The sequence below is a fragment of the Amblyraja radiata genome, chromosome 5, assembly GCF_010909765.2.
Source record: "Amblyraja radiata isolate CabotCenter1 chromosome 5, sAmbRad1.1.pri, whole genome shotgun sequence".
Classification (NCBI taxonomy): domain Eukaryota; kingdom Metazoa; phylum Chordata; class Chondrichthyes; order Rajiformes; family Rajidae; genus Amblyraja; species Amblyraja radiata.
In genome coordinates, this window is record NC_045960.1 from 101,941,601 (window position 1) to 101,958,721 (window position 17,121).

At 45.5% G+C, this 17,121-nt stretch overlaps 1 protein-coding gene across 1 annotated transcript in view; it reads left to right on the forward strand.

Annotated features, from left to right (window-relative positions):
- col19a1 (collagen type XIX alpha 1 chain) overlaps positions 1-17,121 on the forward strand; it is a 344,957-nt gene that overhangs the window by 221,950 nt on the left and 105,886 nt on the right. The window contains exons 17-19 of the mRNA XM_033021894.1: positions 5,954-6,007; positions 6,178-6,231; positions 11,787-11,831. Of these exons, the coding sequence (XP_032877785.1) occupies positions 5,954-6,007; positions 6,178-6,231; positions 11,787-11,831 (153 nt within the window). The remainder of the gene's footprint in view (positions 1-5,953; positions 6,008-6,177; positions 6,232-11,786; positions 11,832-17,121) is intronic.

Here is a 17,121-nt window from a genome sequence, read left to right on the forward strand (position 1 = left end):
AGTTTTGGTCTTTATCAGTTTTGGTCTTTATCAGTTTTGGTCTTTATCAGTTTTGGTCTTTATCAGTTTTGGTCTTTATCAGTTTTGGTCTTTATCAGGTGAAAAACCGGCTGCCAATCGGGTCTGTAGAAAATCAGTCCTGCTTGCCTTTTCTGGCTATCGCGGCAGTCTTTTCGGACAGTCCTTTTGATTTACTGTTCAAGTTTTGCCGCTCGCAAGTCTCTTGTGGCTTCTTCACTGGCTTCTGGTGCTGTGTGCCCTTTTGACCCCCGGGCAGAACTCGGCAGGCTGGGGATCCGCCCACTTTAATCACTGTCTCGTGATTTCAATGTAGCATTTCTCTGCACCTGTTCTTTCATTTCAGTTTGACTTGACAATACTATTCTTATAACAAATGTAAAGCACTTTGGCCAACGAGAGTTGTTTTTTTAAATGTGCTATATAAATAAATGTGACTTGACTTGACTTCTCCTCTCCACCGCTCCTCCTCTCTCCCCACATCTACCCCTTCCTCCTCTCCCCCCACCTCCTCTTCCCCTTCCTCCTCCTCTACCCCCTCTACCCCCTCCTCCTCGTCTACCCCCTCCTCCTCGTCTACCCCCTCCTCTTCCTCTCCTCCCTCCTCCTCCTCTCCCCCCTCCTCCTCTCCCCTCCCACTCCTCCCCTTCCTCCCCTCCCCCCTCCTCTCCCCCCTTCCCCCCCTCCACCCCCCTCTCTCCACCCCCCCTCTCTCCAACCCCCCTCTCTCCACCCCCCCAGCCTCCCTCTTCCTCCCCATCTCTCCCACTCTCTCTGTCTCTGCCCCCTCTCTGCCCTCTCTACTCCCCCCTCCCTCTCTAGACACACCTGCGAGTCAGGGGCTATGCATCAGTGGATAGGGCGGGGATGGGGTAAAAGGAGCCAGTTTATAATATTAATATAATATCAAGGGGAGTGGTCAGTGTGTGTGTGTGGCCGCAGGCCACCCATCACCCACCCCCCAGCCCCCCCCCCCCCCCCCAAGCAACCGCACGTTGAGGGGAAAGGACCCAACGGGTCCCACTTGGTCTAGTGATACTTAAAACTCAGAATGTATTCTGAACAATGAGTGTGTCATTAGAAGCAGCACTAAGCACTAACTATAGAGAGATGCATTATTGGTGGGCCTGCTGTGTTGGGAAGCTGGTGTAAATCCCTGTCCTCCCCACCCACTGTGATAATAAGCTCAGTGATATTTGCTGAGCAATGAGCTTGTTTCCATGGAGAAAGAGCTATTCCAGCAAGTAAAGAAAGGGAGACAGCTGCTTCCAACAGGTGATGAATGATCAGAGTGGACTGCCAACACTTGGAACAATTGTTTACTAGTTTCTACATCGCTGGAACTCACCATGGCAGTCAGGCTACACCCATGAGCTCTGCATCTCAGCACTGAGTAGCTGCAGCCACTGGCCCTTGCCTACCCAACAACCCAGCTTTGCAGGCAGCTGAACCAGACCTGGGCAATTTACTTCACCAGAGGAGGGCAGTTCATTGCAGCTGCTCAGTGCACCACTGTCCCAATTTCCACCAGCAGCAGATCGCTTGCCACCAGGTGCTGATGAACACTGGCTGAACTGGAGATGTCTCAACCGACTGCGAACCGGGGTCGGGTGGTCAAGGGTGACAATGCACAAATGGGGCTACATCGAGGGTACAACAACCTGTGACTGTGGCACACAGACCCAGACAATGCAACACCTACTGCTATGCCCATTGCTGGATAACCCACATACTGCTGCAGACCTTGCATTTAACACTCCAATAGCGCAACGATGTGTACAGCAGTGGCGAGCCACTATATAGCATAAGGACACGAAAGAAGAAGAAGAAGTGCAGCAAAACAAAGCAGTCATGTTGTGCAGGAGTTCGGACTGGGTTCTCAGCACGAGTGTCTGCAGATCAGCAGATATTTCCTCTACACGAGTGGCAGAATATAGCTGTGGATCTTCAGACGGGAGTGGTAAGAGTACCTTTACAAGTCAGTAGTTTGTAGGTTGGACCAAATGTATTTTAAGAAGTCCGATGGCTGCATTTCCCAAAACTGCCCCTAAATTCCTGATTGCGCTTCCACCATATGCAACGTGTGCCTGGGAGTGTCATTTGAAATAAAAACAGAAAATGCTGAAAATCATGAAGAACAATATAGGTCAACGATCTTTCATCTGAACTGGGAAAAGTAGAAAACAAGCATGTTTTTACTTGGCGCGAAGAGGGAGGACTGGAAAGAATAAAGGGAATGGCCCTGACAGGATGGAGAGTGAGATGGTGGCCGACTAGGAAAAGGGGAGATGCAGCGAGACCTGGGTGTCATGGTACACCAGTCATTGAAAGTGGGCATGCAGGTGCAGCAGGCAGTGAAGAAAGCGAATGGTATGTTAGCTTTCATAGCAAAAGGATTTGAGTATAGGAGCAGGGAGGTTCTACTGCAGTTGTACAGGGTCTTGGTGAGACCACACCTGGAGTATTGCGTACAGTTTTGGTCTCCAAATCTGAGGAAGGACATTATTGCCATAGAGGGAGTGCAGAGAAGGTTCACCAGACTGATTCCTGGGATGTCAGGACTGTCTTATGAAGAAAGACTGGATAGACTTGATTTATACTCTCTAGAATTTAGGAGATTGAGAGGGGATCTTATAGAAACTTACAAAATTCTTAAGGGGTTGGACAGGCTAGATGCAGGAAGATTGCTCCCGATGTTGGGGAAGTCCAGGACAAGGGGTCACAGCTTAAGGATAAGGGGGAAATCCTTTAAAACCGAGATGAGAAGAACTTTTTTCACACAGAGAGTGGTGAATCTCTGGAACTCCCTGCCACAGAGGGTAGTCGAGGCCAGTTCATTGGCTATATTTAAGAGGGAGTTAGATGTGGCCCTTGTGGCTAAGGGGATCAGAGGGTATGGAGAGAAGGCAGGTACGGGATACTGAGTTGGATGATCAGCCATGATCATATTGAATGGCGGTGCAGGCTCGAAGGGCCGAATGGCCTACTCCTGCACCTAATTTCTATGTTTCTATGTTTCTATGAGAGAGACTGAATAACAGATGGAAATGCTGACTAAGAGATTGTGCTGAAGGCTTGATGATATTTAAAACTGTTCTGTCTAATGATGATTCATCCAAATAGAAAAGAGTGGAAAAGTTGCTGAAACTATGAGATATAAAATACAACGATTCTTGGAGACTGAAATATGGAGAATGCTGTAAATTCTCAGAAGTTCAGACATGTGTGGAGAAAGAAACACGAAGTTTACAACATAGGTTCAAACATTCCTACAATTTTCATCTAATTGTATCATTTTATTTATTATGAAACTATTTGCAAGATGTAACCTGACATTTGCTACACCAACGTTCTTCTTCTGTATTTAGAACTGATTGCCTACTCTTAATTATAACCAGCTGTGAATGTAAATGTCATTTGAATGGATGGTATCACAGAAGATATTGCAATTTCAGTTTTGTAGCTATTCCTATGTTAGATTGTCCCTTGGAAATTTTTCTCCTTCAAAAAATAGGTAAAGAGTAAAGAGAGCTGGATAGTCAACTGCTGAATGATTATAGGTTCACCCCACAGACGAACCACCGGTCCCCCCATGTTCTGCGAAACATGTTGCAGCAGTGAATGCATCTTTTCAAAATGGGTTGCAGAAATATGCCTTCATCTTATGTCAGCTTTCTGGTGGCATGGATCTTAATCCATGGGTTCATAACAGAGACGGTCTCTCTGCAGGCTGGTGTCAAGCAAAGATGTCATTGCCACAACACTTCCTCACTCTTTTCACTGCAATGCTTCACCTCACCTTCATTAAGCTTCCTGCTGAAGTGGAGCCAATCTACAGATTTATCAGGAACTGTTCAACATATGTTGCTTTCATCCCAGAACTAAGGGCACCTGAACCATACTGTTACGTTGCAGCATACAAATAGATAATCAATCAATCAATCAAGTTTTATTCGTCACTTGCACATATGTGCAAGTGAAATGAATTTAACAGCAGCGGTGCAATAAAAAAGAACACACAAAATACACAATAAAAAAATGTACACAAACATCCACCACAGCATTCATCACTATGGTGGGAGGCACAAAATTTGGCCTGTCCTCCTCCATTTTCCCCCGTGGTCGGGATATCAACCCTCTGCAGCCGCCGCTGCGAGCGTCCAGATGTTCAGACAAGGTAAGTCCTGAAATGGTGCCTCCCCACCAGAGACCGCGGCTTCAAGATGGTGTAGGCCGCAGGCCAGCGGTCGAAGATTTAAAGTCCCCGCCGCGCCGCAGCCAGAAGCACCGCAGACCGCAGGGCCGGCGGTCAGAGCTCCTCTCCAGGGATCCCTGGGGAGGGACCCCGCTCCGGATGGTAAGTCCCCGCCGCGCCCGCGGTAGAATTACACGGTATTTTAAAAATTCACACGGTGCAAAGCCAAGGTGAAACAAAGATACCGCGGTGAACAGGATGATTAGCGCTGTAATTAAGACGGCTAGCACAGTGTATGGGTAAGTCTTTTAAAAGAAGGGGAAAGGGGAGAAGGAGTGGAGACAACTTTTAAGAAGCCAGAGATACACGGCTGTGAAGCTCGGCGGACATTTAACATTACCGGTCGGTTATCCTTGGTTCTGAAAACTACTGCTTACCTATTTTTTTCCCAATGAGCCAATGAAATTCATCGGTCAGCACCGGCTTCAACCTACGAGAACCTCTGAGAACCTTCAACCTCCTGCCAACCCACGAGGACCTCCTGGCGATCCACCTACGGCACCAGAGTTCTCGCTACTCTCCATGGTGGCTTAATTCTAGTCACCGCTGATTTTTCAACGTTGAAAAATTTGCGGCGACCATAATGAGGCCACGACTATTTCCCAGAATGCGGGAACTCCTCGCGACCATGAAGGCGACTCCCCGGCAACTACTTGTGAAGATGTGGCAACCATGTGACGACTGCATAGTCTCCTGAAGTCGCCTAAAAGGTTGCCTAAGTGGGACAGGCCCATAAGGAAGAAAATTAATTTTGAATGGAAATGTATGTATAATAACAAAACAAACATTAAAAATTTCAAGATGTAAATAGGAAAAAGCTGGCCCAAACACATGAGGGATCTCTGGAGAAGAAAGGTGGTGAATTAATAATGGAAAACAAAGAAATGGCAAATGCATTAAATTATTTGTTTGCATCAGTCTTCACAGTGGAAGCCACGGCAAACATCCCCAAAATAACAGATGGATTCATTTCAAATAACGTTGAGGAATTTGTAAAAATCACAATCACAGGGAATAAAGTATTCAAGAAACTGAGAGAGCTAAATGCAAACAATTCATTGGGAGCCAATGATCTACACCCAATGATTTCAAAGAAAGTTGCTGCACGCATAATAAATCCTTGGTTTGAAATTTTTCAAAACTCAGTTCTGGGAGGGTACCAAAAGATTGGAAATCAACCAACTCTTGTACAAAAAAAGAGAGGAAGAGAAAGGGGCAGGGAACTACCTATTATTTAATTTCTATTGTTAACAAGATGCTAATGTCAATAATCAAAATGGAAATAATTAATCATTTGGGGAAGCTGATTATAATTAAGCATAGTCAATATGATTTTATTATATATCTGGGATCTAGTTCAAATGGTATCTGAAATAAAGCACCACAGACAGTGCAGCAGCCCCTCAACCCTGCACTGAAGGACCAGACAAGTTGTGCGCTCACGTTTCTTGGGTACCACTTGAATTCCCATGTTTCTAACTCCTCAGCAAGATTGCCATCCACCGAACCATTACTGAGCAATAGTATCTATTTACTTTATTTTCAGAAACTTGTCACTATTGGCATCGATGGTATTTTACTAAAATGTTCACCTGTAGAACAGGCAAGTCCTTTGTGAGATGTCAGTGTAAATATCACCAATGTTTTCATCGTACTGTATCTGGTTTGTTACTTCCGCAGGGTCCCATTGGACCTCCTGGAATTCAAGGGTCTTCTAGCAAACTTGGAACTCAGGTAGGTTTTCCAAGTTAACTTTCTCCTATCTAAGGTTACAACCTGTTTCTGTTTCGATTCAATACACTTAAGATGTTTTGCAATATTTGATAAACTGCTAGAAAAATTCTCATGTTGATGTTATTTATTGGGGTGTGTCAGTTAATTACATCCATTTCCTGCTTACATAGGGTTTGCTTGGAGAAACAGGTCTCAATGGAAAGTCTGGAATGCCAGGGTCTCCGGTTGGTATTTTATTTATGCACTGTTTGCAATTCTTTAATTGTATGATATAAAATTTATCTTGGAGATATTTGAGATACTCGGAGCTGTTAGATCACTTCTCCCTATAAGGCAAACACACAGCTTTTTAGATGTAGATGAGGGTAACTGGTAATTTAGTCATCCTCAAATTCATAAGTATAACTGTATGAAGTCCACTGAAATGCAGCAATTCTTCAATGACAGTAGAGATGCTGCAGAAGATGGAGTTCTGCAAGCCATGCAGTCTTAATGTTTTTAGAGAGAGTGCAGCCAAGCCCCAATTGCCTTGACTCGTGTCTTGCCACTAAAATGAAGCAAGATAATAAGGTAAACATTAATATTCATCTAGCACATTTTAATAAGCACCTGTTAGCTCTTTATGTCCTTGATTAAGTATTCAGCCCTGTAATTAATTCTTTGGAAAGTTCTCAGATGACTCGTTATTCTGACATATTTTACTGGTAGCAGTGATCAACTTCGGTACTGATATGAGGTTAAGTGTTTAAGAAAATGCAAGAAGATCAATGGTAAATGTGAAGGGCCAGGCTTCATTCTTCTTCTTGTATATGGCGTGCACAGCTTCAACGTTTCTCTTGAAAGTTTCTATCAAATCCATTTGATATATACACAACAGAAATTATTTTCTCTGCTCTTTTAGTCATCACTACTATAAAAGAATTAGGTTTATCAAAAATTACTTAGTCTTTACAAACCAACACTATTCTTCACTGATCAGCTAAAAAATTCCAAGCTGTCTAAGCCATTGGCACTATGGCAATGTTTATATTGGGGAAAGTCCCTGTCTATATTGGGAAAGTTAAAATCCGCTACCATGACAACCCTATTAGTCTTGCAGCTGCCTGCAATCTTGTGACATATTTGTTCTTCTAATTCCCATTGTCTATTTGATGGTCTATAGTACACTCCCAACAAGGTGATCATCCTCTTTTTATCCTCCTCAGATCATCCTCAGACGAGACCCTTCTGAAGAAGGGTCTCAACCCGAAACGTTGCCTATTTCCTGCACTTCATAGATGCTGCCGCACCCGCTGAGTTTCTCCAGCATTTTTGTCTACCATCCTCTTTTTATTTCTCAGCTCCACTCATATATCCTCACTGGAAGATCCATCAGTAATGTAATCTCAGATTATTACCATGATATTCTCCTTAATCAATAGAGCAACACCCTTCCTCTTTTATCCTCACCTCTGTATCATCTGTAGCACCTGCATCCTGGAACATTAAGCTGCCTGTCCTACCTCTCCCTTAACCAGGTTTCTGTAATGGCTATAACATTCCAGTCACACATAGCACATGAGCATAGATAGGTATACCTGTCATGCCACTCACATTGAAATAAATGCAACTTAAACCAACAGTCCTGCTCCTCTCCATGCTGTGCTCCTGTCTATTGAACCTGCTTTCAACGCCTTCTGTATCACATTCCAACCTCACCTGCCAATCTAGCCAAAAGCCTCTCGAGTAACATTCAGAACATTTTAAAGCGAGCAACCAGAAGTTGTTGTACATATTGGCTCAAATGACATAGGTAGAAAAAGGGATGAGATACTGAGGAGTGTATACAGGAGTTGGGCAAATGGTTAAAAACAGGACCTCAAGGGTAGTGTTATCTGGATTGCTCCCAGAGCCGTGTGCTAATGAGAGCAAGAACAGGAACATAGGACAGATGAGTGTGTGGCTGAGGAAGTGGTGTAGGGCACAGCGATTCAGATATTTGGACCTTTGGGATCACTCCTGGGGTAAGGAGACCTGTATAAGTGGGACAGTTTGCGCCTCAACTGGAGAGGAACCAATATCCTGGTGGGTCTCTGCCCTTCCTTGTACTGCCCAAGAGTCAGGCCCAGATGCAACAGACCTGATTGCTGCTGCTCTCCCAGACTGGTCATTTTCCCCCACCCCAACAGTATCCAAAGGGGTATACTAGTTGTTGGCTGGAATGGCCAGAGGGCATTTCTACACTCTCTGCATACTCTACTTCTTCTTGTGGGTCACCCATCTACATTCTGCCTGTATCCTAGGCATGAACCCCTCGCTGTTGCTCTTGTCTATGACCTCCTCAGTGCCCCAGATGATCCAAAGGTTATCCAGCTACTGCTCTGGTTCCCCAATGTGATCTGTAAGGAGCTGCAACTGGATCGGTGGGCGGCGTGATTCTCGTCAGCAGCGGCCTCTGCAGTCCGTCTGTGTTTTTATTATTTTATGTCTATGTTTTTATGTAGTTTTTGTTATTTTTGTTGGGGTATGTGTGTGGGGGTGTTGTGGGGGGGGAGGGGGTAACTTTTAAATCTCTCCCTGCACGGGAGATCCGACCTTTTCTTTGTCGGGTCTCCGTTGTCGTTGGGGCTGCAACGAGGAGCGGCCTCCAACAGGAAGACCGGGGGCTCTGGTGCCGACTACTCACCTCACCGTTGCGGAGCTGGCCGAGTCCAGAGCGGGTGGAGCGGTGGTGGACGCTGCTGCGGCCCGACTTCCGGAGATTCGGAGGCTGCAACTGCGGGTCTGGCGGACGGCGGCACCGGGAGCCCGCGGGTCCCTGGAGGGAGACCGCTTTTCAGGGCCCCCGCAACGGCGACTTCTCCCGCCCGAGTTGCGGGGTTGAAGAGCACCTGAGCGGGGCCTTACACCATCGCCCCGCGCGGCTTGGAATGGCTGCGGGACTTTGCGAGCGCACGCCGGGGGCTCTAACATCAAGAACCCGGTGCGCGACCTTGCATCACCCGGCGTGGCTTTAATGGCCATGGGACAACTCGCCATCGCCCGCCGGGGGCTTGGACTTTGACTCGGACTCTGACATCGGGGGGGAGAGTGCAGTGGAGAGATAAGTTTTTTTTGGCCTTCCATCACAGCAATGTGATGGATGTTTATGTAAATTATGTTGTGTCTTGGGTCTATTTGTTTGTAATGTATGGCTGCAGAAACGACATTTCGTTTGGACCTCAAGGGGTCCAAATGACAATAAATTGAATTGAATTGAATTGAATTGAATTGAATGTACCTTGTACAGCTGTGGTCTTCAGGTCCATTAGAAATCTCCCCGACTTCCCACATCCTGCAGGAAGAGGATACCACTGCCCTAACTGCCATATATACTGTGATAATTTACATCACTTTGCATCCCGGAAATTGCTGTAAATCTGTATATTGGGAACCTGAAAGGAGAGATGAACTATATAATCTTACACTGAGTATATTTGGGAAGTGGTATTGAATAAATTGTTGGAGCTGGTGACTCACAAATCCCTGGGTCCAAATGGACTTCATCCTCAGGCCTTAAATGAAGATGCTTTGGGACAACTGATACATTGGTATTGGCTTTGCAAAATTCCCTACATCAGGCCATAAAAAATATGTAACTCCTTTGTTCAAAAAGAAGGGAAGAAAGGAGAAATTACAGGTCCATTAGCTTAACATCTGTCCCATTTCCCAACTTCCTCTGTAACCTAATCTCTCTCCCCCCCCCCCCCCCCCCCATTCCCAGCAATTTTACACCTGAGGAATCTACAGCTGGCAATTGTCCTTCAAACGTGTACATCTTTGAGATGCAGGAGGGAAATGGAGCACTGGTGGTCACAATCACTAATAGAATATGCAAAGTTCACACATACATCACTGGTAGGCAGGATTGAACCCAGGTCACTGAAACAGTGAGGCAGCAGCTTTACCAACTGCACCACTGTGCCACCCAGTTATTCGAAGAAGTAACGCACTGTGGTGAAGGGATATGCTATGATTAGATTTACAAAAGACATTTGAAGACATGCCACATCAAAGGTTATTGCAGAAAATGAAAGCTTGTGATATGGGATGGAACGTATTGTTGTGGATAGAAGTTTGGCGGGTTAACAGGAAACCAAGGGTCAGAATAATGTTTTTCTGGTTGACAAGATGTAACAAATGGTGTGCCACGTGGTTCTGTGCTGAGACCTTAACTTTTTACAATTTATACAAATAACTTGGATGAAGGAACTGGTACACTACTTGCTTGGCACAAAGATGGATAAGGAAGTGAATTATGAAGAGGACATAAGGAGGCGTCAAAACTACATATAGGTTAGGCGTGTGAGAAAGATCTGGCAAATTGAGAAGAATTTAGGAAATTGCTGAGTTGCCCATTTTGGCAGGGAAAAAAAAAACGAAGAAGCAGAGCTCGAAGATTCAGAGATCTGAGTGTCCTTGTACATGGTTCATAAAATACTAATTTGCAGGCACAGAATGTAATTGTTTATCGCTAATAGAATATGCAAAGTTCACACATACATCACTGGTAGGCAGGATTGAACCCAGGTCACTGAAACAGTGAGGCAGCAGCTTTACCAACTGCACCACTGTGCCACCCAGTTATTCGAAGAAGTAACGCACTGTGGTGAAGGGATATGCTATGATTAGATTTACAAAAGACATTTGAAGACATGCCACATCAAAGGTTATTGCAGAAAATGAAAGCTTGTGATATGGGATGGAACGTATTGTTGTGGATAGAAGTTTGGCGGGTTAACAGGAAACCAAGGGTCAGAATAATGTTTTTCTGGTTGACAAGATGTAACAAATGGTGTGCCACGTGGTTCTGTGCTGAGACCTTAACTTTTTACAATTTATACAAATAACTTGGATGAAGGAACTGGTACACTACTTGCTTGGCACAAAGATGGATAAGGAAGTGAATTATGAAGAGGACATAAGGAGGCGTCAAAACTACATATAGGTTAGGCGTGTGAGAAAGATCTGGCAAATTGAGAAGAATTTAGGAAATTGCTGAGTTGCCCATTTTGGCAGGGAAAAAAAAAACGAAGAAGCAGAGCTCGAAGATTCAGAGATCTGAGTGTCCTTGTACATGGTTCATAAAATACTAATTTGCAGGCACAGAATGTAATTGTTTATCGCCAGGGAAATAGAAAGCAAAAAATAGGAAGATTATGCCTCAGTTACATACGGCAATGTGAGACCACATTTCAAGTGTGTGCACATTCAAGGAAGGATGTAAATGCATTGGGAGCAGTTTATTGAGAAGCAGAAGCAGCGTCTTTGAATATTGTTAAAGCTGAATTGGGTAGATTCTTCATATTCCAAGCAAATTAACAGTTACATGGGTATATGACAATGCATGATTAGCCATGATCTCCTTGAATGGCAGAGCAAGCTTGACGGGCCAAATGGCCTACTCCTGCAACTAACTCATATGTTCTGACTGGAAACCATTTTATCCAAGGAATGTGTCATCTCTTTGTCCTGTCATCCAGTGCCATACTCATACTTTCATTCTTAAAAGTTTCTGTGTCTAATTTAATATTGGTTTACTAAGGACATCTGAAATGCTGAATTTGCAAAAATATAAAGTGAGCTGTTGGACTGGAGAAGTCCCAGGTGGACCTCTATTTCCTGTGGGATTGGAAATGAAGGATTGATTTTATTATTTGTTTCTATGTTGCCAAACCTTTGTTCTTACAACCCTTGCATGAAATGATGATTTTCATGCAACACCAAGTTGATATTAATTCCTGTCTTATGCCTCTGGCAGGGACTACCTGGAAAAGATGGCATTCCGGGTAAACCAGGATTAAAGGTAAATTTAACTATATTTTCAAGTACTAATGTTGTCTTGTGGTAATCAGATTCATAGAGCTATCCAGCACAGAAACAGGCCCTTCGACTCAACTCATCCAAACCGAACAAAATGTTTAACCAAACCTATGCCACTTGTGTGCATTTAGTTCATATCCCTGCAAACCTTTCCTATTCATGTATCTGCTTTATTGTCTTCTTTATGTTGCAATTCTACCTGCCTCCACCATTTCTTCTAGCAGCTCATTCCAGGTATACATCCCCCAATGGGTGAAAAAGTCATCACTCAGATCCCTTTCAAATCTTTGCCCTTTGACCTTAAACCTATGTCTGTCCTCAAGTTTGAGACTCCCCTACTCTGGGGATTAGATTGCACCTATTCATCTACGCTCGTCATGATATTTAAAAAAAACACCTCTATAAAGTCACCCTCCTCCTATGCTCCAGGAAAAAAGACCTAGCCTATCCAGACACTACTTATAACTCAAAATCTCCAGAACCAGTAAAAAACTTTTAGACTCTTTTCAGCTTAGTGGCGTCCTTCCGATAGCAGTGTGACTAAAGCTGTAAACAGTACTCCAAATGCCGCCTGAACAACATCTTGTACAGTTGGAACATGACATCCCAAATCCTGTATTCGATACCCCGAGCAATGAAGGCAAGCATGCCAAATAGCTTCTTCACTACTTTGTTGACCTCAGTTACCACGTTCATGGAACTATACCTGTACCTATATGCCTCACTGTTCTACAACACTCCCCAGAGCCATACCTCTTACTGTGCAAGTCCTGCCTGCTTTGTCCTACCAACATATAATACTTTGCATTTATCTGAATTAAACCCGATCTGCAATTCCTCAGCCCATTGTCCAGTTGATCAGATCTCTATAATCGTGGATAACCTTGTTCACTGTCCACTATACCACTAATTTTAGTGTCATTCACTAACATAGAATCATATAAAATTATTAGAGGCATAGACAGATAGTCAGAGACTACCAAAAACTAGAAGGCTTTGGCACAGAAGGGGTGGGAGTAGAAGTTTCAACGAGAGTTCCAGGGTGAGTGTTTTATGTAGAGAGTGGTGGTAAATGCCTAGAACGTGCTGACATGGTGGTGATGGAAGCAGATACCACAGCAATATTTAAGAGCCATTTAGACAGGCATATAAACAGGTGAGGAATGGAAGACTACCACCAGGTGGCGCCAGCAATGGCTGCCTCGCCAACCGTCTGTCTGCCCCTTCCTTCTTTGTGTTTTAATAGTATGTGTTAAATGTATGTTATTAGAGTGGGGGGGGGGGGGGGGGGGGGGGTGGGGGGGGTGGCAGAAACTTTTTCTAATCTCTTTCCTCGAAGGAGATGCAATTTTTCTCTGTCTGCACTGTGGCCTAACATCGAGGAGTTGGCGGCCTTTGCTGGAGACCGATTTTGAGAGCTCCACGGCGGGGAGCCTACGGGACTTTAACATCACGGAACCCGCAATCCCTTTGCCTGGGATCGACCTCGGAGCTCCAACGGTGGGTGCCTGTGGACTTAACATCACGGAGCTCGCAGTCTCTGTTCAGAGACCGACTTCGGCAACTCCAAGCTGCAGTAGCTTCGATCGCCCCGACGCGGGAGTTTCGGTCGCCCCGAAGCGGGAGTTTTGATTGTCCCGACTCGGGAACTCCGATCGCACTGACGGGGGGGGGGGGGCTTTGACCGCCGGTTGTGGGAGCTTTGATTGCCTTGACAGATGGTTCGACCAGTGCATCCACATCTCAAAAAAATTTCCTTAAATAGAATCCCAAATTTCCTGGAATTTGATGGTATTTCCTGACATTTTCAAAAATGCTTCCTGCATGCTATTTGTTGTTGGCTTTTTTTCGCGGGCATACATTAACAACACAAAGAAGAACAAGGCAAATGTAACTTCACCATATCTGCCTGCTTCTGTTACTCACTTGTGCAGTGTTGCAAGGCAGCTTTTGTCGCCTCCAACAGCTTTTGTTGTCTTTCGTTTTTTCAACCTGCTCTCATGTGTCTTAGTCTCTGCTCTCCCTCCCTCCCTCCCTCCCTCCCTCCCTCCCTCCCTCCCTCCCTCCCTCCCTCCTCCCTCCCTCCCTCCCTCCCTCCCTCCCTCCCTACCCTCCATCCCTCCCTCCCTCCCTACCCTCCATCCCTCTCTCTCCCTCTCCCTTCCTCTCTCCCCTTTCCCTCCCTTTCTCCTTCTCCCTCCTTCTCGCTCCCTCTCTCTCCCTCCCTCTCCCACTCCTCCCTCTCCTCCTCTCTCCCTCCCTCTCTCCCTCCCTCTCTCCCTCCCTCTCTACCTCTCTCCCTCCCTCTCTCCCTCTCTCCCTCTTTCTCTCCCTCTCTCTCTCTCCCCCTTCCTGTTTTCTCTCCCTCTCTATTCCTTCCTCTCTCCCTCCCTCCCTCTCTAGCTACCCCCTCTCTCTCCCTCTCTCCCCTCCCTCCCTCTCTCCCTCCCTCCTTCTCCCTCTCTCCCTCCCTCTCTCCCACTCTCCCTCCCCTCTCCCTCCTCTCCCTCCTCTCACTCTTTCCACCCCTCCCTCCCTCTATCCACCCATCACTCTCTCCCTCTCAGCCCCTTGAGCCCACCCACCATTCTGTAAAATGAAGGCCAATCCCAATGTAACTGCAATCCCACCGCCCACTGGTAACTTTTCACCACTAAGCTTATCCAGAATTTTACCACTGCCTGAGAAATAATCAAAGGCTCAACTTCCACTGAGAAAGAAAATTCCATACTCATTGTTATATGAGAATTTTCCCGAACAGACGGTGACCCATAGCGCTGTGGCCATGTTTAAAGCCCATAGTGCTGCAGCCAGTAGCGCTATATTTAGAACCCATAGCACAGCTGACGACAGCTCTTTATTTAAATTACGCATTAAACTGACAGCGCTCTGTTTAAACCTTTGTTTAAACCTCTGTTTAAACCAGCAGTGCTGTGTGTATTACCTTTACACCCCTTCGCTGGCCGGATGCAGAAATTTCCCGAAATTATTCAATTTCCCTAAAATTACCCGAAATTATTCAATTTCCCTAAAATTACCCGAAATTATTCAATTTCCCTAAAATTACCCGAAATTATTACATTTCCCCAAAATTACCCGAAGACAACCAGAATTTCCAGAATTTCGGGTAATTTCCTTCAAAGTGGAAACACTGGGCTCAACTGCCCCAGAATTAAGGGAATAAAGAAGATTGGAAATTTTTGTCTTCCATCACAGTGAGGAATGTGGGGAATCTGCTGTGTTGGATGTTTATGTTAACTTTTATATAGTTGTGGTACATGTGACAATAAAAGACCTTTGAAACTTTTGAATATAAACCATTTGTATGGATTAGTTTAACTTGGCTATTGTGGTCAGTATGGACATTGTGTGCTGAAGGGTCCGTTCCTGTGCTGTATTGTCCTATGTCACTCTGTTGACTTGGGATGACATCCCTAAAGGGGTTAGGGTCAACAAAATAGAGTGATATTTCTAGAGTATAAAATCCACATCATTTTAATGGTTTGTGTTTCATGAATTACTTGCTAATTCTGTTGTATGGACGGGTAATTCCCTTAAAAAAGAGGCATGGCATATGAAGTAACAATATGAATAATATGTCTCTAAGCATAGAACACATTATTGAGAACATGTTGGCCAAATACCAAGGTCGTTCAAATTTGATTTTCTGCTCAGATCTGAGTCACTTGTACAGTAATTATTCCAACTAAATGATAGACTGCTTGTATTATACTAACACCAAAAATATTTGCACTGAAGCTATCCTGGCAGGGACAGTTGTGAATTTGGTTATGGGAAGAAACGTCATGTGTGAACTGAGGTTCACTGAGAGTAAAGGGCAGTAAATCAGCCTCTTGCAGCTTCTTATGCCTTTAGTCCACTTTAGTTGACTTCTACTTTCCATCATCATATTACAGTATACCTGTCACTGGGTTACAGAAAGCCACATTGACTTATCTGAAATGTCCTCATTCTTCAGGGAACGGGGGTTCCCTTCCTCCACCATAGATGAGGCTCGCACCAGGGTCTCTTCCATACCCCGCAACACTGCTCTCTCTCCCCATCCCCGCACTCGCAACGAGGGCAGAGTCCCCGTAGTCCTCACCTTTCACCCCACCAGCCGTCACATACAACAAATAATCCTCTGTCATTTTCGCCACCTCCAACGTGACCCCACCACTCGCCACATCTTCCCATCTCCCCCCATGTCTGCCTTCCGCAAAGACCGCTCCCTCCGCAACTCCCTTGTCAATTCTTCCCTTCCCTCCCGCACCACCCCCCCCCCGGGCACTTTCCGTTGCAACTGCAAGAAATTCAACACCGGTCCCTTTACCTCCCCCCTCGACTCCATTCAAGGACCCTAAGCAGTCGTTCCAGGTGCGACAGAGGTTCACCTGTATCTCCTCCAACCTCATCTACTGCATCCGCTGCTCTAGATGTCAGCTGATCTACATCGGTGAGACTAAGCGGAGGTTGGGCGATCGTTTCGCCGAACACCTCCGCTCGGTCCGCAAGAATCTACCTGACCTCCCGGTGGCTCAGCACTTCAACTCCCCCTCCCATTCCCAATCCGACCTCTCTGTCCTGGGTCTCCTCCATTGCCAGAGTGAGCAACACCGGAAATTGGAGGAACAACACCTCATATTTCGCTTGGGGAGCCTGCATCCTGCGGGCATGAACATTGAATTCTCCCAATTTTGTTAGCCCTTGCTGTCTCCTCCCCTTCCTCAGTCCTCGGGCTGTCTCCTCCCATCCCCCAGCCCTCGGGCTCCTCCTCCTCCTTTTTCCTTCCTTCTCCCCGCCACCCCCTATCAGTCTGAAGAAGGGTTTCGGCCCAAAACTTTACCTATTTCCTTCGCTCCATAGATGCTGCTGCACCCGCTGAGTTTCTCCAGCATTTTTGTGTACCTTCAATTTTCCAGCATCTGCAGTTCCTTCTTGAACACATTGACTTATGTTGTCCATGATAATTGGCAGGAATAAAAATGAAATTGGCAGCTCCTGAAAACATTACATGTAGTTTACCAAGTTGGTTTGCGCCATCATCTTCCCCAATTAGGTGAAGCACCTGCAAAGTGCATGTTGTGAATGTTCAAACTGATAGAGAAATTACAGGTGTTAGTCTTGTTGATTTGTGCCCATCTTGCAATGTGGGATGCAGTTGAAAGGTGGGCAGGTTAGTGGGTTCATACTTCTTTCATGTTAGAGGTGTAACTAAAGGGGCTGTCCCACTTGGGCGACCTAATCCGCGAGTTCTGTCGAGTTTGCCCTCG